This window comes from Carcharodon carcharias, chromosome 25 (genome assembly GCF_017639515.1).
Source record: "Carcharodon carcharias isolate sCarCar2 chromosome 25, sCarCar2.pri, whole genome shotgun sequence".
Lineage (NCBI taxonomy): Eukaryota > Metazoa > Chordata > Chondrichthyes > Lamniformes > Lamnidae > Carcharodon > Carcharodon carcharias.
Genome location: NC_054491.1, coordinates 17,789,181 through 17,813,609, shown reverse-complemented (window position 1 = coordinate 17,813,609; position 24,429 = coordinate 17,789,181). Strand labels below are relative to the sequence as shown.

Sequence of the window (24,429 nt, the reverse complement as noted above, 5' to 3'; positions counted from 1 at the left end):
GTTAGTGAAGTAAATGGGATCCTGAGCTTTATTAGTAAGGCATAAAGTACAAAAACAAGGACATTGTGAGAAACCTTGTATAAAATGCTGGTTCAGCCTTAACTGTAGTATTGCGTCTAGTTTTGGGTACTGTACTTTAGGAAGGATGTGAAGTCATTAGAGAGGGTCCAGAAAATATATACATGAGGAACCTCATGCACGTAGATAGACTGGAGAAACTGAGGCTGTTCCCCTTGGAGAAGAGACAATTGAGAGAGATTTTCTAGAGTGTTCAAAATCATGAGGGCCGAGAGAAACTGTTAATGTTGGCAAAAGGACCAAGAACCAGAGGACACTGATTTAATATGTTATGGAGCTGGACTTTACAAGATGGTCATGTTTTAAAATATCTCTTTTTACTTCAGGTGAAACAGAACATTCTGAAAAGGTGGGTGCTGAGGTCATACTGACACCTTTGCTCGGTGACAGACCTATATGACCTGGTGGCATGAGAGAGAAACTCAAACGGAAATGTATTAAAATCAAATGAGAATTTTTGCACCTTGACACAGTAACTCACAGAAAAAGGACAGCTATGTTTTGAGACACAGAGCGAGACAAAGAAGATATTGCTGGAGAGAGACAAAGCAGAGAAGTGGAGAAGCAGTAGGACTGTTCTTTGTTAACAACGCCGGATGCTTTTGAGAGTTTGTTTTCTGTTCGACAGGAAGGGGATAGAACAGACAGGACTTCTGGAACAAGGAGTCATTGAGGTGGGCCTTGCTGGTGAAAATCGGATCTGCAAGTCTCAAGCTGAGTGGAACAATTTTCGAAGGACGCTGCAAGATGCAAGCTAGTGTGGAAGGGAAAAGTGAGACTGCTGAAGAGCTGGGAGTTGCTTTGGACTTGTTTCGATAACACTACACATCTGCCAGAAATACAGCGCACAATGAAAGGGGTTCTAATATGTATCTCAATTGCGTTAATTAGTTAATACGAAAGTACCTTTTCTTCAGTTGGTGCATTAGTCGCCTGCTAAGCAATGTTTGATTTTAGTTTAAAATGTGAAATCTTGTCCTTTTGTTTATTTTTGTCAGTCGCTGGGAAATTAATCTCTTTAAAAGCCATCAGTCTTGATGGGATTCGTAACAAAGGTGATTGACAAAATAATCAATGGCAACTTGAAGGAAAACATTTTTACACAGTGAGTGGCTAGGATCTAGAATGCAGTGCCTGAGATGGCGGTGGAGGAAGATACAACTGAGCCTTCAAAAGGGCTGTGGATAATTAGCTGAAAATAAACAATTTGCAAAACTATGGGGAAAATGCAGGGGAGTGGGACTAGTGTTACGAATGCTAGACTTTAATACAGTTATGTGTTAGGATGTCTCCTTGAATTAAAGGTAAAGTGGAATGGAGAGGGCATTTGACCTTATACGAGGTCTGCCTGGAGACATGCTCTTGCTGCCATGGGGATAGGGGACCCAGGTCAAACCCTATTGAAAGTCAGGTACAAGCTTTAACATCTGGACTCAAAAGAGTAGGTAGCTGTTCTTGCAGCTTACAGGCTCTGAGGCAGTCAGAACAAGAAATTTGGGGAAGAAGATCGACAGGAGGCATTTCTATGCCAAGCAGAAGAAAAGAACTGCTTTTGGGTTAATCAAGAAGTGGAGTACTGGTGAGGACTGAACCTCTGTTTGAAGGAATGAAGTTTGGAGTCACCAGTGGGTGTCTTGCTGCTGACAGTCCATTCAAGTATGCTCAGACGACTTGAGTGAAGGAGTTTAAAAGGACACTGGAAGATTCTAGCAGGGCAGGGAGAAGAGAGCCTGTTGAATCACAGAAGACATTTTGGACTTCAAGTACAAGATTCTGTATCTGCTGAGCATGTTCTGTAATGTATAAACATGGTGTGGGGTTTTCAATAGCTGGGGAATACCTTTTTCTGTACTTTAGTGTATTAGTTGCCTAAGATATAATGTTTACTGTGTTGATTTTAATGTGTTTGTTACAGTAAAAGTCTTAAAATGTGGAATTTTGTCATGTGATCTATTGAGTCAGTTACTGGCAAATTCATATCTTTTCAATGGTTATTGGTCTCTCTGGGGATCATAACACTAGGTGCGTTGCTTTTGCAGAGAACTGGCACAGACACAATGGGCCAAATGGCCTCCTTCTGAACAGTAACTATTTTTTGATTCCGTTCTTTAGCCAAAATCTTCCGGGCCTCCCTGCAGTGAAAGGTTTGGCGGGTGGGGAATCTTAATTTGGTGGGAGGCCAAAAATCAGTTTCCCAACCGCATAATGAACTTTTGCAGTTAAGTTCTTGGGACTTTAAAAGCAGGTCAAGCTTACCAACAGCCAGTGTTGGGAAGCCCTTTTGTATGTATTTGCATGTCAGGCATGCTCATTAAAAGGCCAGCATGCCAGATTTAAGTGCCCCCCCCCCCCCAACCACCACCAAATTAAGTTCTCTGTAGGCAAGAAGTTGGTCACACTTGCAAATGCTTTTAAGTGCTGTGCATCTGGCGAGGTAGACTTCTTCCAGGATTACTGGTGAGTAGCTGGGCATTGTCCTCTTTGGCGAGCATCTGTAAATGCCAGACTATGCTTGAGACCAGGTGGTGGCAATGCACGTTGCGTGGAGGATGACCAAGGGATGGAGGTAGGCTGAGTGAAGAAGGGTGACGGGGATAGTGCAAACTGCCCTTGGAGGGATGGTGCAGCCAGTCCATGGCCGAGAGAGTCAGGTTAATCTGCTCAAGCATGTATTGGTCATGTTTTTGATTGGGGGAGGGGCTGTCCAGGTGGTGATGGTGGCAGAGGGGAACGCCTAAAGGGTGGGGCCTTCGATGTCGAAGTTTGTGTCCAAAGTGTTAAGATTAGGGTACTGGAAGCTAGAGGGTGCGGTGAGAGGGGAGGTGGATCCATTATGTTGGGAGTGGCAGGGTCATGCTCAGGTACTGTACGAGCTCACGGGGGCAGTCGTGTAAAGACGGGTTAATAGTAGCCTTGAGTACAGAAGGGATTAGGGTCAGAATAGATATCTGCACTTGGACGCTTAAGGGCTCAGGGGGGAAGAGCAGAGATACATATAGGGTCAAGAGTAGCGGGGTGGGGGAGGTGCAAGGTGGACAGTGGAGAGATGAAGGATAATATGGTGTTGACGAAGCAAGATCGGGGGAGTTTGGTGGGTGACAGTGGAGAGTAGAAGGTGCTGGCCCTTTATCGATATGAGATGCGCACCGTTGTTTTAATTGCAATATTGCAACACAGTCCCACGGTAGGAGCCAGGACTTGAAGTGGGAGGAGGGTCTTTAGCAGTGGGTGTAGCTGCTGGTGTGCCTCATGGGTCAATTAAAGGGGCACCCTAATAATCAGTAGTCAACTGATGAGAAACCATGCTCGAATATGTTCTCATCTCTATGGTTAAACCTCAAGACGACAGCATTCCTCCATAAATAGTGGGTCTGATTACAATGTCATTCCAGCAAGATCTGGTGTAGCAGTGAAGCTTGAGCTGAAGGCCATTTCCTCTTGATTGAGGCAGGTATGGCCAGAGTGGGAGAAGGAAGTGGGGCCCAGGTGGGGAATGACCCCATTGTGCCAGGAGAAACCTCGAGGTATCCAGGTAGATAATAATGGCGGATAAGGGTTGGGTGGGAACTCTATGACGGTAAGGACAAGGTCTACTGAATGTGTCTTGAGGGTTGTGGAGGGAAGCTCAATAGTGTCTGAGGGATGGCGCGCAGACATGGCTTTCATGACCCCGGTCCAGGCAGCATGCATCCATGCACATGGATGTCTGAACAAGAGGAGCATTCATCTTTGTTCCCACAGTATGGGCTTCACCATGCTAGGGTGTACGTTGGGGATGTGGGGGACGGGAATGCAGAGGTGGGTGCCAGGGGTAGACCGATGCATTCCCATTGGCCGAATTGATCAGGGACTGAGGGAAAGTTTAAAACAGCGTGATGACTACATGGGTCATGGCAACACGTTCACAGAGCATCTCAGACATCCTGATGATAGCTGAAGGCAACCTTGCTGTTTTGCTAGCCATGGTGCAACTGAGCAGGAAGAGGCACAGGGTGGCCTAGCCCCAGGAACAGCAATGACCAGAACAGCAAGAGGCAGTGGCTGCTCAAAAGGCATTCTCAGACGAATCCTAATCTGGTGACTAGTACCTGCTGGATATCGAGACTTGTACCAAGGTCTCAACCTTAACAGCGATGCCCAAGGATGCTTCCTATTCCGTTCAGGGCCCTTATATTTTTCACCGTGGATGATGTGAGACAATAAATGGTGATTGCATAGGCTCATAACATCTATGGATGCTTGATAATGAAGTGTAATGCCCTTAAATGCATGCAATCATTTCAGCAATTAGTAGCAGAATGATAATACAACAAACATTAACATGGTGCAGTTATACATGTATTTACAATTATGATTGATCTTTACAATGATTATACACGTGTCATCTTTGTGCCTTTAATGATTCTTTATCTTTTTCTAGGACTACATCTAGGTGCAGCCCCAACATCAACAGTTGGGTTGTAGGCAGCCTGGTGACAGCTATGCCTGTTGACCATGAGGACTTTGGTGGGTATCCTCTGGTGGCCTTAGGCCCAGAGGGCTCTGGCTTGCTTAGGGTCTCCTGCACAAGTGCAGGTACACCCTCCTTGGTCTGACCTGCTGGAGACAATTGGGCCATTGGCAGAGGGGAGGTGAAGTGACAGGGCACCCTTGGAGTGTTGTGGGTGAAGCTGCCGGGGTGCCCTGCTGGCATTGTTTCTCCCTGTTCGTGTGTGATGATACCTGCATGACCTCTTGAGTAGAAGGGGCACCTGGAAGGACATCGAGGTGCTCAGCCCCCCCTCCTCGCTTAGCCACTGCCACGCTGCACCCATGGCTAGAGTGAAGGAATACAGGCCAGAACTCTTATCTGGCAGCTGCTGTGTATTCTGCTGGACCTGGGTCGCCAAGGAGGTTGCCACCCTTTCCATGGAGGCAGCCAGGCACTCGATGCCGGTGCCACAGTAGCGGGCAGAACTTGGACAGCCTTCAGTCCAGTTTGCGCATGGCCTCTGACATCTCTGCTTGAAGTACCCCTGCACATCTCTGCGTCTCCAGCATGTCTGTTATGGCGGAGTGCAGAGGCCTATCAGCTGCATGGGGCCCAGCAGGGGGCGTGGTCTCCAGCCTGGTCTATGAGCATCAGCGATCTCAGCTGTCACTTCCTCTGCCAACTGTGGACCAATGTCTGCGAGGTGCTCACCAGATTGTGACCCTGAGCCCACTCTAGAATGTGCAGCCACTGAGGTGATTGTTTTTATGCTGGTGGAGGGTGCAGGTGAAAGTGATGGTGCATCCTCTGAGGATTCTGAGGCATCTGCCTAAAAGGTGGGTTTGGAGCTGGCTTGTGGGTGGTCTCCCTTCTTTGTCTCCCTCTTTTCCTGCTGGTACCTGGAACGGAGAAGAGAAAGATTTAGTAGGTATCTAAGCAGGCTCCCTTATTTATGTCTAACTCTGTCAGCACATCTGACAGCTGAGCTGCAGACTGGAGACTTCCTCACTGGCTTGCTGGGAGAGTCCTATCTCGCCTTCAGCGCACGCACAGCCCCACTGTTCCTCGGCTAGTCTGGCGTCCTCCTCCTAAAGTGCTTATGATTCTAATATCTGGAAGGCCATCACCTCTTGGCCCGATCCGTCCTGTTATGCGCATTCTTGTCCTGCGGCCAGAGAGAAAGATTGATCGTCATCCCAATGGGTGCATGAGCAGCCTCCTGAGCCCACTCCAGTAAGTGATTAACAAACACGATGTCCTGCAACTGATGGAACATTGAGAGCATGAAGTGGCTGGCATGCATTCAGTGCACAAGTCCAATCTGCTGCTGAGTCCTGAACACAAACTCCTGTCTGACATTCATCTGCACTCGGGCGCTTACACTGCCTCATGCCCTTATGAGTGTCACCTTGCTGTGAGTGCAAGATGCCACTTACCCTGGCAGAACCCAACATCCTTTTTCAACACTACTGGGCTGTTCTCTTGTGGGTCAGACTGACTAACCACTGCTGCGACCTCCGTCCAGGCTGCAGTGGTCAGACAGGAGGGCCTCCTGTTGTCACCCCTGGAAACAGCACCTCTTGCATCTTTCCTGGATGGCCTGGAGGAGAACCTGCAGGAAGGCCTCGCTGAACCATGGGGCCACGTGTTTTCTGCTACTGCCATAGGTCTCGCTCCCACCCTTTCTGGAACGACAGCAAGACTGATGCTCCTGGCTTACAGGGAGTGAATGGCTGTCCACGTGCCCTTTTGAATGTGACGCTAGGACCTTTGATGCCATGAGGTAACAGCGGGGATGGCATTTCCTGCCTGTCCTGCCGCAAGATTCACGCTCCTCGTGCATGCTTATGTACTAAGCTGAGCAACATGAGATTGTGCGTGGTCTGTCATCCCACCTCTGAGCAGAAATCACCCTCGTTTCTGCTCCCGCCACCCAATTTGTACTCCAGGACACAAGATCCCACCCTATGTGTCAGATTACTATGGATGAAAGTTGATTGTTGCAAAGACATTCTAAATATATTGTGTTGTAATATTTTGTTTAAAAAAATTACAAATTGAGCAGGTCAATGTTGGTGAGCTACACTGGATTGCATTTGAAAGTAGTCTTGGAAGTAGATACATATGATGATCCCGTGGGATGATTGAAGCTACAGGTTCTGAACATTTTATTCAATTATAGAGAAGTAAATAAGCGTTCCATAAGAATTAACTATTTTGCTTATACACCAGACATTATTTTGAGCTTTCCACTTGTAGGCTGTCATTATCTGGAGGAAAATAAAGGAACTGGCCATCAATTGATCTATCTTGGAAGCAGCTACAAGTGCAGGCTGTGTTGGGAAACTCAAAGGTCTGATTGTGGTGAAGTTGGACTGCGTCCTGAGATTGGGGCATTTAGTTGAGAACACTGTGATGTATCTCACCCATGACACATTTTAAAACCCAAGCTTCATGTCACCTGATCTTGATTTACCTCATCTCTCTTTAGAAAAAATCTAGGTGCTGTCCTAGACTAAAAATCTTGGCTTTCACCAGGATTTGTCAATTTGGTAGTTAGAAAAAAACCTTGCGTTTGGGTACTAAATGCAGTCTTCTGCAGTACCTTGGGAGTCGATATTCAGCTCTGTTACCCTTGCCTTTCTGATCACAGAGTAGAAGGTGTTCATTTTTTAAATAATGTGGACTATATATGCACTTTATTATCTGTAACAGATGAGATCTTTATATGAAAGCAGTAATAGTTATATGGTTGTATTTGCACAGGATGTTTTTAGTAATAATATATTACTGTACAGCCTGGGTACAATTTAAGTTTCATTTAACCAAGGTTTAAATTTAATTTTCTCAGGTGACACATCATTGCTTGCGGCTCTAACTGCCATTAGCAATTTTCTTTATCGTTCGAAAAGCCATTCAGACTTGAACCAAAACTAATGACCAGGAAAGGAGAAGGGAGGAAGAGAGACACTAAATACATTGAGATGTTGAGTGAAATGTTACTTTCAATGTGCTGTCAATGAATAAGGGGAGCAGATGATCAAATAACCCTCATACTGCACATTTATACTGCATGTTGCAGGCTGCACGTGCACTCCAACTGTAGCCTTTATTGGTTATAAGGCTACATTTATGTAAGTGCACGTTTAATAATCACTGAAGAAAATCAGTGTTCTCTAACGCATTTTTTCCCAGGACTGTGATGAACCTAAAGCTTCCTCTACTTTGCCGAGTTCCTATCATTTATTGGTTTTGAATACCTTAACTTGCCTCCACCTACTCAGTAATAATTCATCAAACTCATCTTAACCTTGATGGTGCCCTTCCTGTCCTTGATCCTTGAGTTTCTCAACAAAAAGCAAACTTTGCCTACTCTACATTACTGGTGCAATGTTTCTTTAGTGTTTGAAAGGATCAAGAACGAGGAATATCTTTGCAATGTTTGCCTGCATAACCATTTCAAAATAATTCATTGTCTGTGAAATGCTTCGGTATGTTGTGAGGAAAGGAATGGGATATATAATACAAGTTCTCTCTGTGAGAGGTGGTGACAGTTTTGTAATGTTAAGCCATTTAAAAAAATCTTAATAAACCTGTGATCATGACAGTATAGAGGCTGCTTCTTCCTCACCTTTTCTCCACTGTCACTGGGTCAAAATCTGAAACTCCCTTCCAACAGCACTGAGGGTGTTCCTACAACACATGGACTGCAGCGGTTCAAGAAGGCAGCTCACTACTACTTCTAAAGGGCAATTAGGGATGGTCAATAAATGCTGGCCTGGCCAGCAACGTCCACATTCCTTGAACAAATAATAAAAAATAACTTTTCTATTGTAATTTTTAAATGCATGTTTTGATTCTTAAAAGTTCTTGTTTTAATTTGCAATACACTCATTTAAGTCTTTTATTTTTGCTAGTAATATCCATTTGTATTTTCATTTCTCAAAAAAATTTAACTGATAGTGCTCTTTACTGATCTGTGTTAAACAAATTAAGTCCATCATAATCTAAAACACACCTTGTGTCTATCTTCAGAAGCAGAACTTACCCATTATGTGGTTAATCAGTAAACCAAGACTCATGGTTGGAAAATTGGCTGATATATTTGCAAATGTTCTAGCCATTCAGCATTCATTGATACAAGGTTCTTTGCAGCAGAGGGCAGCATTGCCCAAATTTTAGTTAGACTTTAACTGTATTACCCAGTACTTTTTAACCGTGTTGGAATTGATCGGTCAATCTTCAGCCTTTTCTGCCGAAAGCATTTTTAAAACTTGCTGTACATATTATTGAAACTTTTAATGCACTTCTTTATCTATATGGGACAACAATATAATAATGCTTAGGGACATCCCTTTCCCACCACCACCCACTGTTTTCTCCTTGAACGGTTTCATGGGCACAATGGTACTTAGATATCTTAGTCATTCATCATGTGCAAGCTGGGATAGTTGGCATGATATTCTACTGCAGACATTGTCCAAGTCTGATACTGTCCTCATTTGATGCTAACACAGGAAGTGAAGTGGGAACCTTACCTAATTTTATTTTTAATTTTTTGGGCTGGGGACAGTGAGATTGATTTAGTGCCTCCATTCTTACTTGACTAAGATCAGTTAGCTCGATGCAAACCAGGGACTGAATCTGAGGCCCTCTGATCTGCATGTCTTGGTAATATCTGCACGATATATTTACCAACAAAGTCATCCGGGTTTTCTAATTCTAATTGTAACATATTTTAATATTTATAATAGACTTCTGTAATTATAACAAAACCATCATTTATGCTTTTTTATAGTCCCTTTTAATGTAACCAATGCAGCAAGATAATCAGACACTGAGTGGTTGAGAGAAGGGTTAGGACTGGCAACCAAATGAAGAGGAGAGCTATGAGAAGGCTTTTGTAGAAATCAACATTTAACAAAATAAACTGAAAATCTTTTGCCATAATCTGTAGTAATAGTTGGATTACAGTTTGAGGTTTAATGCATGGATCTTTTCATTTCTATTTTCACACTCCTAATTTTATTTCTTCAGCCTTGTGGAACAGATTAATAAGTCACAGTGAATCTGTGACTTTTAGCAGCAGGAAATAGGTTATGAGTTTTCTTCTGCATAAAGATGACATAACCAATAATGCAGTTGACAACGGATAGATCTTGCTGAGCACGAGGCAGCCAACTTTGACTGATCATGACTGTTGGAGCCTTAAATGTAGAGTTTATGTGCATGTGTTGATTTGCCATGCTCCAGAATACAGAGGCTCTTCTTGTGGTTCACAGTATGAATCTTTAGTTGATGCATTCGGACCAGGATATACTTTATAGGCTACTCCTTTGAACACTCAGACGTTTTCAACTTCAGTGGGAAGGAAAATCAGGCTGGATGTATAAACAGTGGCTGATTTGATATTGCCAGTTTTATGCCCCATCTGAAGCTGAAAGTTTTCATCCCTGCTCATTGTTTTTTAATCCCGTATTGTACATCTGATATTAAGCATCAAACGTGGTGTGAGGGAGGGGGAGGGGGGGAGTGGTGAATGGAAGGGAAGGAAGGAAAGAAAGAAGGGATTGAAACTGTGTTGGATTAGTTTCTTTCCTGCCCATATTTCTTCCAATGTCATACACCATTCCTAATCAGGAGACCAATGTGTTAACTTCTACCATCACTAGTTTTTTGGTCAATGCAGAGTTCACCCTTCTCTCCACTAACTTACAGTGTGGACAACATGTTGCTCCTTTGTTGTGTCATATCTGAGCTTTGAAAGTCACGGTGGAACAAATTACTAGCACAAACTCTGGTTCTGGCACTTAATATTAATAACTTAATATTTTATTTAAATAATTAAAAATAATTATTTATTTTTTTTTTATCATTCTTTAGAAATCCAAGAGTATGCTCGCGAGATAGGAATTGATCCTGAAAATGAACCAGAGCTTATGTGGTTAGCCAGGGAAGGTATTGTGGCACCTTTACCCCAAGAATGGAAACCCTGGTAAGTTGACAGAAGATCAATTAAGTTTTCAATATGATTTTAGTAAAGCATAATGATGTGAAAGTGAAAAATATCTAGCAATATAATTACATATTTAGCCCTTCCAAATTTGGATTTTGTCAGATGAGGGCAATTTGGATTATGTGATGCTGGTAATTATATGTCTGATAGTAACAATGGTGAGAGCAACTTAAAGTGATGACGCATATTGGTACAGTAGTGAAATGTATAGGCTAAGGTGCATTTTTTTACTGCAGTATATTATTCCCAAAATGCAAAATATGCCTAGAGACAACACTGACCAATCAGAAATGTGAGATTATATGGAATTTTCTGACAATATGAGCTTCTTTCTGGTTATGTCCGAATTACTTTAAATATTTGCAAGTCCAAATTCTGTTCCCTGTGTAGTCAGTTATTTTGAATGAAGAGTATTCTTTCTGACCATTCAGGCTTCCTCTATCATTTTGATAGCCACTTCCCGTCCCGCCCCCTCACCACCCCCACAACAATTGCCGCCTTCACTTCCTTTAATATCTTTACTAAGTAAGTATTTAATCTTCTCATTTGATTTTAGATCTAGAACAAAACATTTCACATTCTAACAACCCTCTCTTAATGGTGAGAAACCAAGAACTGGGAAGGAACAAATAGATTTGGGTGTCAATGTACACAAATCCCTAAGAGCTATGGTGCACAGGTACAAAAGGCTAATGGAATATTAGCTTTTATCTAAAGAGGTTGGAATACAATTGAGAAGAAATTATACTTCAGTTGTGTGGATCCTTGGTCAGATTCATTTGGAGCACTGCATTCGGTTCTGGACACTGCAGCTCAGGAAATTTGTGCAGGGCTGATTTACAAGAATTCTAATGGATTTTAAAGGATTAAATTATGAGGACAGTTACATAAACTTCAAGTTTATTCCTTTGATCTTAGCAGATAGAGGAGGTGATCTAATTGTGGTATTTAAGAAGATAAAGGCATTAGAAAGGGTAGGTACAGAGAACCAATTTTCTCTGGTGAGGAATTCCAGAACAGTTTTAAAATTAGATCTTGACCATTCAGGAGAACTAGTAAGAAGCATTTTTTTACACAAAGGATAGTAGAAATGTGAAACTCTCTTTTCTGCCTCTGGATGCTATATTATTAAGATTTTCAAGATGGAGATAATTTTTGGGTGAGATTGTCAAAAATAGGTTACTTGAGTTGAAGTACAGATCAGCCAAGATGTGATTGAACGACAGAATAGGTTTAAGGGACTGAATGGCCTCCTTCTGTCCCTATGGAAGAATGGTAAAGTCCCTGTTTTATGAACCTATTGCCTAAAACAGGTTTCAGCTGTTTCTCAATGTTCCTGTGCGGTTGGAAGAAAAACGTTGCATATTTAAACAATGCGAAGCGAGCTGTTTTATAAAAAATGGGTATTTCCTTTTACTCATTAATCCCTGTTCAGGGATTCAGACATTTACATTTGGGACAGTAAATCCCATTTTACAAGGATTTGTAGACTTAATGACAGAATGGCAAATCCTGGTTTATTGAGACTTGGTTGATGAACTTGATTCTTGTGTTTGGCTGTTCTACTCGGTTATGCACAATGCTCTTGCATGAAATAATGAGGAGTGTTTACCTGTAAAAGAAGGAGTAGTATTTCACAGAAAGCAGGCTTGTGGTATTTGAATTGATGGTGCATTATTCATGCAACATTAACACTACTGCTTTAGTGCAAATTGTTGGATACAGTGTGCTTGTGCAGTAGTCGCAACTTGGAAACTGTATCAATGTCACTACTATGTGCAATATACATAACTTCATTTTTATTCACCTTTTGTTTTATTGGATCTGAATTAAACTATACTGTTTGCATAGCTGCACAAGTTCACCTCCATTGAAAGCAATACACAGAGCTGTGGAGTAAAGAATAGCAAACAAGGAGAAGTGATAGGATGGAAGGAATTGGACAAACGGAGTATCCAAATTGATTGATTGTGTGTGCTGTATACATCATTACTTTTGCACGTAATCTTTAAAATGTTTATATTTTAACTAATAAATTAAAAATGCATGTGAAGCAAACAGCAGCAAATGTTGGCAGCCCAGACTTCACCTGGCAAAAAATAAAAACAGCTGCTGCCTGATGATTAAATGCCGGGAAGCGCACAGGAGCCATTTATTCCTTTGTACACTCAGGGCTACCGACATTTATTGCTTAATTATAGGATTCTGTGTAGAATAAACAGTGTTTGTTTAGTTATAAATGCATCGTTTTAAAGTTCAGTGCAGCCTGCATAAAATCAGCTTTAATAAGGTCATATTCCACTTAATATTTGATATAGAGTTTATATTGTGATGAATTGATCTTAAATGACAATCCATTAAAATTTGATCTAAAATTTAAATTTCATCTGTAGATTAACTTTTAAAAACATTGTGTTTAAATTAGCCTAAAATTTTAATGGATTGTCATTAAAGATATATTTCTCTATCTTCCTTTGTACATGAGCAAGGATGGCTGTTTGGGCAATCAAGCTTGCTCTAACATTATAGTTAAACATTCCCTATGTTTTTGCTATTTGGGTTAATTTTATGGTTGATGTACTCATTGGAGAAGTTGCATCCAAAGGAAGTGCAGATCAGGTTACAACATTGTAGTCGCCATAGTCTGGCCCATGCCCGTCAGTGTAGAGTAGCCTTTCTATCAAGCAATGCCTATTACTTCCTGAGTAACTATTGATCTTTCTTCATTTTAAAATACCTCAATTATCTTCACATTTATGATCTTGAGACAATGCAATCTAAATTCTCACACCCCCTGGTGTAAAGAAGTTTGTCCTTGATTCACTCTTAACTGGCTTATCTGAACCCTAGCATAATGCCTTCTTTGTTCTGGATTTTGCTACGAGAAGGAATATTCATTACCCATCTTCTCTCTTGATTGCCTTCATTAAACTCCTCATTTTCAGGGAATATTACCTAAATTTGCCTGATCTTTCATCATAGCCTAGTCTCTTCATTCCAATCATCTTGAAAAATTGTCTATATATCCTTACAAGTCCTCCCTGAAATGGAGCACTCAAAACTGAATATGGTATTCTAAATTACATCTAACCAGTTCTCTGTATAATTCCAATAGCAATTGGTTTCATTTGAATAAAATTGTAGAAATTGTAATAGGGAGAGAGGGAAGTAATTTGGCCCAGTGCTAGCTCTTCAGCTAGAGCTATCTACACTTTCCATTTCCTTGCACTTCCTCTAAATTCTCTTATGTACATCCTTTTCAAATATTTATCCAGTTTCTCTTAAGTTATGTTGAATTCTCCTTTTACTTTCTCTGTCCTGGTGGAAAAAGTCCCACTTTTTCAATCCTGGTGCAGTTGCACAATGATACTATTTCCAGAACACCTATTTTATGTCTGGAATAAATTCAAAGTTGCTTGCTTGCTTTTGTATTCGGTAACCCTGTATGAAACCCCAAATACTTTTTTTTGCCACTTTGTTGGCTTTTTAAAATATATATTCCCTTCTTTTAACGATTTGTGAATTTACAACGCAAGGTCCATCTTCCTACACTATTAAGAGTCTTACCATTTTGGATATGCCTCCCTTCTCTCTGCTTTTGCCCATAATATTATACTCCAGTTTTGAATTGTAAAATCATTTGAATTGAGTACCTTTGAAATAAGAGGAGTATTTGCAATCATCTGATCAAGTTGGGGAACACTTTGTTTTACAGCCAAAACACGGTTGACTCCTAAGTTTTCAGTATTAAAAACACTTACTAGTCTCTTCTATTATATAGAATTGATGATCAAAGACATAAATGATTAAAGGGGAACTGAACTTCATTTTGTTAATTAACTTACTAAATGTTACTTGGGTAGCCTCTTGAGATGCCATGTTTTCTTCTAGAGACTTTGGATGAGTTATCCTAACTAAATCTCCTGAGAGATGAACTTACTCTCAGTAACAAACGTGTTTGTGTGTTCAAGTGAAATTCTGCGGTTCACTATTTTAACTCATTCATCAACCCATTTAAAGTAAATGAAAATGAACTAGTGTGTTCGTTATAAGTACCCCTTGGTTTTGTATGCTATTCCTGTATACTATTGACCCATTAATCAGTAATTACACTGTTACTGTGTTGGTGAGGGAAGATGATTTACATCAAAACTGTGAGTTCTTGATTGCTTAATCTACCCTAAACTTCTGAAAGGAAACATGATGTGGCATGTTTAAATGGAGAAAGAAGTGAGTCAAAATAATTTAATGAAATAACTTCAGTGAAATTTAGCTCTGTTGAATATATAGCTCTTAACTAAGGGTATAATTTTTATCGAGTTTAAAATTTATATTTCAAAATTTTATTCTATTACATACAGTAAAGTGAGATAGGGAGAAACTGTTCCCTTCCCACTTGTGAAAGGATCGAGAACGAGAGGGCACAGATTTAAAGTAAATTACAAAAGAAGCAAAAGCGATAGGAAAGAGAACTTTTTCACGCAGCAAGTGGTTAAGGTCTGGAATGCACTGCCTGGGATTGTGGTGGAGGCAAGTTCAATCAGGGCATTCAAAAAGGAATTAGACTGTTATTTTAGAAGGAACAACATGCAGGGTTATGGGGAGAAGGTAGGAGAATGGCACTAGTTAATTGTTCATTTGAAGAGCCGATACAGACATGATTGGCCAAATGGCCTCCTACGCTGTAATGATTCTGAACATGGTCAGTTCACTGTGTCACCAACTGCACCTTCCGAAAGGTTATACTCTACAAAAATGTTTCAAATGTTGCCTCCATAGCATAGGTAAACTTAAATTAAAATGAAGTGAAACACTTCATTTTAAATAAAAGGGCTAACTTGTAACTCTACCAAGAGTAAATCAATGGGGTGGGCAAATTAAATACATGTCTATTATTCTATCAGATTTCCACCGCTTTGGATAAACTAGGAATCTTTAATATTTTCCTACCATAACTTCTTTCCTCTAAGCCAAAACTTGCCTTACCCTACTTTCTGTGTATCAGTGATGATTAGCATGCTACAAGTGTTGTGGTGTTGTAACAGAAATAGCTAGACTATCATGGATTTTAAAGATGGTTTGAAAATTACATATTTTTTGAATGATTACTTTCTCTTGTCCGAGGCAGCCAAGATGTCACCGGCGATGTCTATTACTTTAACTTCGTATCTGGCCAGTCAACCTGGGATCATCCATGTGATGAACAATACCGAAACCTGGTTTCTCTGGAACGTGAGAAACTGCATGTTCTGGTTGGAAACAAAAAGAAAGAAAAGAAAAAGAAGAAGGAAAAAAAAGAAAAGAAAGAGAAGGAACCATTTAAATCTACCGCAGTGAGTTTTCATTCTTGAATCCAAATTTAATCATACCAGGTCCTGTGCTTTTTCTCTCTGCTTTCATTCCACCTTAAATTTCTCGCTTCCTGTGAAAGGCATTGAATCCCCTTGCTGCTGTACAGTTTCACAGCTGCTAGTTGTCATCTTGAAGAAGTGGTCTTTATCCATGTGTGAGCTTTGTGAGTGATTATCGACATGTTATTTGCCAGAACCTGAGCTCACTTGTTATTCACACTTACCCACTTCCAGGCAATATATTTTGGAGTGGGCACCCAGCCAAGTTACTCTGCCCCCACCTCCTTCAACCCACCCTCACCCAACAAGCTCAAAGGCTCTTAGGACAATTGTAATGCCTCACTGACTGAGTTAGCACAAACTGTGATCGAACTTGTGGAGGGTAAATGCAGATGTGGACTGGTGTGGGCAGAATGGCCTGTTTCTGTGTTGTAACTTCCATGTGTTTCCATAAAAATTTAGTTTAGTTTCCATGGCTCAGTTACTCGCTATATAAATGGAGAGAGCCATTAAACAAGGTTTTCTCTTTAATTCCTTTTTGATGCACCAAAGACATGCTGAATTGAAATCTCATTTGTAGCTACACAAATTAAGTACTTGGTATCAAAGTAATTTAATATAGACACAAAAATCCTCTTCAGTCTTCAATGCAGTCATTTCTTTGGTGCCATGAACTATTTTTCTCAATTAATATTCGCGGTACATATTTAATTAACAGTGAATGAAACATTACTTTCCACAAAATAATTCATTCACGATATTTACATGTAAACTGCAATCCTTGTTTTCTAGTTGTTTTTTTTCAGAGAAGTAATCTGACAAATTATGGTGCAGGAGATGCAAATATTGCCATCTCAGTTGGACCACATCTTCCAATTATTTATTACAGAAGAAGGTCTAAGTGAACATGTGGGGATTTGTCTGTTGCATCTGACCTGTAAGCTCGCATGTTTGTAAAAATTATATATGGTTTTAAAATGTTATTTAATATTATGCTGAATTGTAAGTTTCTGAAAATATGTTTTTAAAAAAAAATCAGATTGATTTTCCGTTCCGACGGAAAAGCTGCAGTCACAGATCTGAGGAGGCTGGATAAAGGACGACTGCAGCCCTGATTCTCTGACACATGCTTCCTACGCTACAGTATTCTGCTCCAGCACGGGACTGCAGAATCATCTCTGTAATTTTCAACAGAAAATGTTGGAAATATTTAGGCAGCATCTGTGAAGAGGAAAACAGAGTTAACGTTTCAGGTTGATGACCTTTCATCCTTTTGAGTTGAAAGGTCATTGGCATGAAACATTAATAAAATATTAACTCTGTTTCTCTCTCCATAGACGCTGCCTGACCTGCTGAGTTTTTCATCATTTTTCTGTTTTTGTTTTAGATTTCCAGCATCTGCAGCATTTTGCTTTTCTATTTTTTTTTAATTTGGTCAAGAACACTACAAGTTGTATTTCAAAAATTGTTTCCTGTAATGAACAAATGTTGCTGCTAAACTAGTTGCTATGAGCCATCAGTCTGATTGAACAATTGCAGGTCTTAAGGCTTGGGTTTATCTATCAAATTGCTATGACCCCAACAGGCAAGTGAAAAATAATCTTACGACACAGGACTATCATTAGCAACATTGCACATGGTGTGGGTAATCTTTTAAATTTATTTTATTTTATTGTATCTCTGCTTGTATTTTCTCCTGTGCTTTTGTCACATTTTTAAATACAAGATAAGTGGAAAAAGTGCAGGATAGTAAAAATAACCAATCTAAAATGCAACCAGTAATGTGTCCAGACTTTCTCCACTCTATTCGCCAAAATAAACTGGCTATCTTCAATTGATTTTCACTTACTTTTGGTTTGCATATACAAACATGACTATCAATGCAAAGGTTTCTTCAGAGTCTAGCACCATTATGGAAGATAGGAAAAAGCCAAGTAGCCACTCTACAAAGTTCCCTAATCACAACCTGTAGCATAATTCACAGCCTGTAGCATAATTCACAGTAAGGAGGTAAAATCTTTAAAATATCCCCTGGTCGACTTTCACATTATGTTCAAGCTTTTTTTTTTATCCTTTGTTTAGGGAAGCCAATTAGAACCAGGAATACTTCCTTCTCCATCTTATTGTAGCCTAGCTTGCTCTTCTCATGATCCTTTCCACAAGTTTACAAGTTTTGAGTGTATACCTGATACTCAGATTAAGATTGAGGATGCAGACCTGAAAGAGGCCAGTGGCTTTCAACCATCTTTGAAGCCAATGCTAGTCAATAAATCTATAACTGTCAATTTCCCAAGTAATTTACAACCTTTTAAAAGAGAAATCGTTAGTCAAAAAATTTTTGAAGATGTCGAGAAAATTCTAGGAAGAACCGTTTCTTTTGGTCAAAGACTCCTAGCTAGTCACAGTGATCTGGATAGGCCAGAAGAAGCCAGAAGGGCACCTGAGGCAAGTCAGTGCTGGAGTTTCTCTGACTCCAATTTGGATGGAAAGAGCTTGGGACATTTAATAAGTAAAGGACCAGCTAACATACTAAAGAAGTCAATAAAATGTAAGAAAATTGCAGAAATGCTACAGTCTGACAATGAAAGAATTTCATTTGCACTTGAGGAACAGGTAATTATATTCAGTGACACAGAAAACAAGAAAATTCCAGTTGAAAATCTGCAGAAAAGTAATTCAATTCAGAATAAACAGCCAATTGATGAGATAACACAAAGTAATGTAGAAGAAAACCAGGTTAATGAAAACTTGCCAGAGGACTGTATTGAGGGCGCTGTTGTGTTGCCAGTTTGCCACACACAAAATTCATTTTTCAATAGCAGAATTAAAACTATTACGCCACAGAACAAGCACTTAAAGGAATCAATGTTCAATGTTGAGGAAGAGCATTTGACGACGAAGGTACAAACTGATCAAAATGAATTTAATCGGGTGATGAGTGAGCCCTGGCTGTTAGACACCAGAACTGTGCAAAATTGGCAAAGTACAGAACTATTTGAGAATGCAGGAACAGTAAATGTCAAACTTAAACCAGTTGGCCACTTATGCAATGCCTTAACCATAGGAAAGCTTCTTGATAATGAAGACAACATAATGAGAACATGGAGCAGAGTTGAAATTCCTGAATCAAATGTGAATGAATTAGTTAATAAAAAATTAGATACAGAAAAATTTGATATAAACTCTATTTTGACTTCAAGTTGTCTGAATTGTGTGTCACAGAAAGATGGACATGGTATGCTTGATATTCTTGAACATGATGAGGATTTTAAATCAGAGAAAAAAGTAACAGTAGACACTCTAGATTGTGATGTTTATAACCCCTTTGCTGAGCAGAACTTGAACCATTTAGAAAAAGAATCTGACTGCTTTTCATCTTCACATTCATCACTGAAACAAAATCTTGCCATTGCTTACAACAGTTGGCTTCAGAGTCCAGTCTGCGACAAGTGTGAGGAAGATTCTTATTCAGAGGATCAGAGGTTTTACCAAAAAATTCTCAAAAAAGTATCAGCAAACCAAAAAATTAAAGAAGATTTTTCTGAAAACATAGAGCAAATTAAACAAGGAGGACAAACTCCTAATCTGCGCAGCAACCAAAATGAACATATTGATTATGGGTTTCATTCAGATGTTTACAATTATGAGCTTCATTCGATTCTTTTAAGTACCTCAGATTGTGAGGATGAAATTATTAGAATTGATCATGGAGTTGCAGGATCAATAGATGGGCAGATTGAATGTTCAGGGTGTGGAGACGCAGCCTTTTTGAACGCTCAATTATACCTTCGACCTGGACAGGCTGCTGAAGCAGCATTGCGAACTGGATTGGCAGGGCTGGAAGAAGATTCCAATCAGATTTTTGATCAAGTGGCTTGCAATAGCACTAATTGGAATCTTAAAACTGAGGACCATCAGACAGAGAGCAACGGAGAGGCAGAAGAAACCGTAAGTAAGATGGTTACTGCCTACATATCTAGGATTGTTGAATTGTAAAATAAAGCTTCCTTAGAATTTGGGCAATAAGGAAGCATAGAGAAGGATGAAAGTTGTACCACTTACTGGAATTGGACATTGTGAAGCAACATATTTTGAAAAATGGCCCAAAACGACTTGAACAGATGTATCGTTAGAAATTTTAAATCAGCCTATATTGCTTACATGATTGACAAGCAGTCACAGGTGCAATAACCTCCTTTGTCATAGTTATGTCAAATCCACGGCAGGACAATACCAAATTCTTGGCAGCTAGCCATTATCAAATAGTCCGTGCAAACCTTTTAGAAGAAGGGTGCTATTCTTGTGTTTGTTTATTTGTTTCTAGTTTATTATAGGGGAGAATTTTCCCCATATCGGGTGGGGAGTGCGGGGGTGGGCGTGGTCCAGATCGCCATTGGCAATAAGGACTGCGCTGCCATTTTGCATGTGCGGGCCAATGAAGGCCTGCCCAACGTGTTTGGCGACTCCTGGGGACGGCGGGAGTGGGCAGGTGCAGGTGGAACTGCAATCGCTCCCAGGTCCGATGGCGACCCAGGGACCTGTTTAAAGGCCAAGCTACAGCTACACCAAGGCTGCTGTACATGTTGGGGGCAAGGCACATCTAAAACAGCCATACAGGAGGGTAGGGCAGGTGGCCGCTGTGTGCCCAGGTTTTCTGATGAGTGCCTTGTTGCCCTCCTAGAGGAGGTGGCAGCACGGCGGGATGTGCTGGTCCCTGAGGACGGGAGGAGACCACCCCACTTGATGAAGCATGCGTGGGAGGAGATTGTGGAGGTCATGAGTTCCCACGACGTGGTGTGGCGCTCATGGACCCAGTGCTGCAAGCGCTTCAACGACCTGCTGGGCACAGGAAGGGTGAGTAGCATTTTGGCATCGTTCACTGCACCCATCATGTAACCTTCTCCCCCGCTGGCGGACCACGCGTGCCTGAGTGGCCTGAGTGCAATGTGTCAGTGATGGCATGTGTCCTTAGCTGGGCAGGCCACCAGATATTGTCTATGCATTCATCATTATGAGAGGGTTGTGATCAGAGGGGTTCTGCACCCGCAGTATGTGGTGGAGTGACACCCACATGACTGTGGTGGGGTCAACCTGAAAAAGCTACACCCAGGCGCTCTGGTCGAACTCCATGACATGTCGAAGTCAGGGTGATGACATTGTGTGAGGGAATCTTCAAGGTGCTGTGGCACAGATGGATGTGCTGCCCTCTGCACTCCACGTCATTGTGCCTCCGTGCAACGGCGGGGGGGGGACAGACACACCAGGCATATTTGTGAGAGTACCAGCCACCAGCAAGGGAAGGATGCACTGCAGCCCTGCAATGGCCAACTGGGCTTGGGGTGGGCCAGCTGCCAGGAGATTGACAGTACAAGTATTACTTATCAATGCAATTTTTTTCATTTACAGGAGAAGAATTCTCATAACGATGCCAAGCAGCTGAAGACTGATGGTGGGTCAGGCCAGATTTTGATGCTGAGCCGCTTTGAGCAGGAGATCCTCGACCTGGAGAGGCGCCATGCGCCCAGGTCCACTGGAGCCGGAGAGGTTGGGGTTCCACGGGCAGGTATGTATGGCCAGCACTCATGTCACCAGTAGTCTCTCAACATCCATGCCCTTGTTGATCGTTCAGTGAGTGGCGTTACCAACATGGCTTGCTCATTGCGTGTGGAATGATGAGAGCTTGATGAGCCGGGGGACAGGCATGTATATTGACATTGCCTGCAGGCTAACTGATTAAATTTCCTTACTCTTTCTTTCAGCATCATCGGCGCACGGCCGGGAGCCGGAGCAGCAGGGGCCCCCTCTGACACCTGAGGGGCATGAAATTGCACCTTTAGAAGCATCACACCATCTCTGCCAGGCAGGCACCAGTGCAGATACTGGCATTTCGGTGGGCATCATATCTTCGGCTAGTGTCCTGAGTCACAGCAGTGAGGGCACTTCACAGTCGCTGGAGCAGCTGGCAGAGACAGAGAGTGCTGATAGCGCCAGCAGTCAGAGGACTGAAGGGGCCCAGGCATATGCTCAGTCTGTGGCAAATGATGAGCCTCTGGAGTCATGGGCGATGCAGCGAACTGCTGATGTGCGGCCGGGTGCTCGGGAACATCTGGTGGAGATACATGAGGCTCTGCTTAGCTTGGTGTCAGTGGTGGAGGAGTCTATGCAGGCCTTGGCTGATGCATTGAACATCATAGCTGAGCGCCAAGCTTCCTCCATGGAGAGATTGGTGACTGTCATGGAGAGGGAGCTCCAGTGACAGGATCAGGTGTTCCCGTGGTTGCGCTTGGACCTGCATGCCCTCACAGGGGCAGTGACATCGTCTGGTCAGTGCCCGTGTGGGTGATGGTTTGGCCACCAGTATCCTACCTTAATGCCCATCCATCTGTGGTGAGCAAGGAGGGCCAAGTGGACCTCATGTCGGCGGAGCAGCTGCCTGTCATCTCTGTTGGCACCTCTCAGGGCGCTCTGGATGAGGGCAGCAGCTCCTCCGCCTGTCTGCCGTTGATCGCCTAATGAGGCTGCGACGACTGGGGAGATGCCAGCTGCGGAGCTGGCAGCTCCCTCCCTGGCGGGTTCAGCACAGGCTCCACGGGCCAGAGGATGTCCGCCAAAGTCATCAAGGCCAACAGGACATCAGAGACAGCAGGCTCTCTCAGAAGCCAGTGCCAGTGAAGGGGCACCGCAAAGACAAAGCACCCGCAAACAAAAGATGAAGGCACCTTAGGCACACCCCAGGTTCATCACTGGTGTTTTTCTGCTGGCCCTCTCCCAATGAGTTGTATCGAGCTTTGTGTGAAGTGTTATGTGAACAGACTTTGGTTACAGTATTAAATTTATGTCATCTCAAATGGCTGTGGGTGCTGCTTTATTTGGGAAGATGCATGGATTCCTGAGATTTGATGAGTGATTTGTGTGTCTTTTAGATTTATTCACTGCGCCCATCACCAATCCTCTTATCCAGGCAGATGAGGTCTCCAGGATGGAGGATACATGCCAGGATGGAGGATACAAGAGGCTTATGTTGCACATCCATATGTGCTGTGCTAGCTAAAGGTTCCTTGGATTAGAGCGTCCTGGGTGTCCCTGCTTCCCTGGAGCATGCCCGGGTCAGCCTGTGCCCCCTCATCATTTCTATGTACGTGCTCATCCTTGGACTCACTGCTGGACTCATCGTTCTCAGCCCCAGCCACTCCATCTGCATCGTCTTCGTCCACAGCATCCCCACTTTGCAGAGCTAGTTTGTGCAGAGTGCAGCATGCAGCCACTATCAGCGACACTCGATCTGGGGGGTACTGGAGTGCGCCCCCAAATGGTCCAGGCATCTGAAGTGCATTTTGAGAAGACCGATGGCTCTCTCCACCACAGCCCTTGTGGAGGCGTGACTTCTGTTTTACCACTGCTCAGTTTCTGTTCTTGGATGGCGGAGAGGTGTCATGAGTCACCTTCTGATGAATAGCCCTTGTCTCCCAGCAGCCATCCATCAAGCCAGGCTGGAGCACTGAAGAGCCCTGGTGCCTGGGAGTGTCTGAGGATGTAGGCGTCATGGGAGCTGCCTGTATCTTGCACAGACCTGCAGGATCAGCATCCTGTGATCACACACTATCTGCACGTTCATGGAGTGGAAGCCCTTCCTGTTGACGAAGGCACCAGGCTCACCTGCTGGTGCCTTGATCGCCACATGTGTACAGTCTATTGCACCCTGGACGCGGAGGAAGCCAGCAATTGTTGCAAAACCTCTGGCTTGCTCTGTCTGGCTGGCCTTGTCCCAGTGGTAGTTGAAGAAGGTCCGTGCACGCCTGAACAGAGCATTTGTGACCTGCTTGACACAAGTGTGGATAACAGCCGATTGGGAGACACCGCAGAGATCACCCACTGAGCCCTGGACAGAACCGGAAGCATAGAAGTTGAGGGCAGTTAGAGACATGGGCATGGGGTGTCCACCCACACAGTTAGTTGAGATCTCTGGACCAATCATCGGACAGATAATGTTGACTGTCTCCCTTGACAGATGGCGCCTCCTTTGGCACTGCACCTCAGACATATTGAGGTAAGTGCTTCGCGCTCTGTATACCCTGGCAGCAAGATAGTGGTGTCTTTTGTGGCCCCTTCTGCCTTGGACTACGTCTTGGCCCTGCACCCCTTGTGCCTGCGCCTGCCCTCCGAAAGGTGGCTCCCCTAGAGGCTGAATGTACACTCCTAGTCTCCTTCTAGCCCTCCCTTCCGCCTCAGATGGGGTGCCTCCACTGGAGAGATCACCTCCCATTCCCAGACTGAGGGAGGCTTGCTGAAACCTACAGGCCCCAAAACAAATCCTCACTGAAAAGTGCTGACCTGAAGGTTATGAGTGGAGGCCAAGCAGCTGCTATGCGTTTGACACTTCTCCACCTCACACACGCAACTTTCAATAACTTCTGAGCGCTAACTATTAAATGTCTGGATTCGCAAAAACAATGATCCCTCTTTCCTGCCCGTGGATGACCTTCATTATAGTTTCGGATAGCTGCCTGCCCGTT

General features: G+C 42.7%; 1 protein-coding gene across 4 annotated transcripts in view; it reads left to right on the top strand.

Moving 5' to 3' along the window:
* Positions 1–24,429, top strand: part of LOC121269706 (centrosomal protein of 164 kDa-like) — a 208,208-nt gene that overhangs the window by 37,936 nt on the left and 145,843 nt on the right. For all 4 annotated transcript variants that reach the window (XM_041174537.1, XM_041174536.1, XM_041174535.1 and 1 more), the window contains exons 3-4: positions 10,433–10,544; positions 15,694–15,898. In XM_041174537.1, the coding sequence (XP_041030471.1) occupies positions 10,433–10,544; positions 15,694–15,898 (317 nt within the window). The remainder of the gene's footprint in view (positions 1–10,432; positions 10,545–15,693; positions 15,899–24,429) is intronic.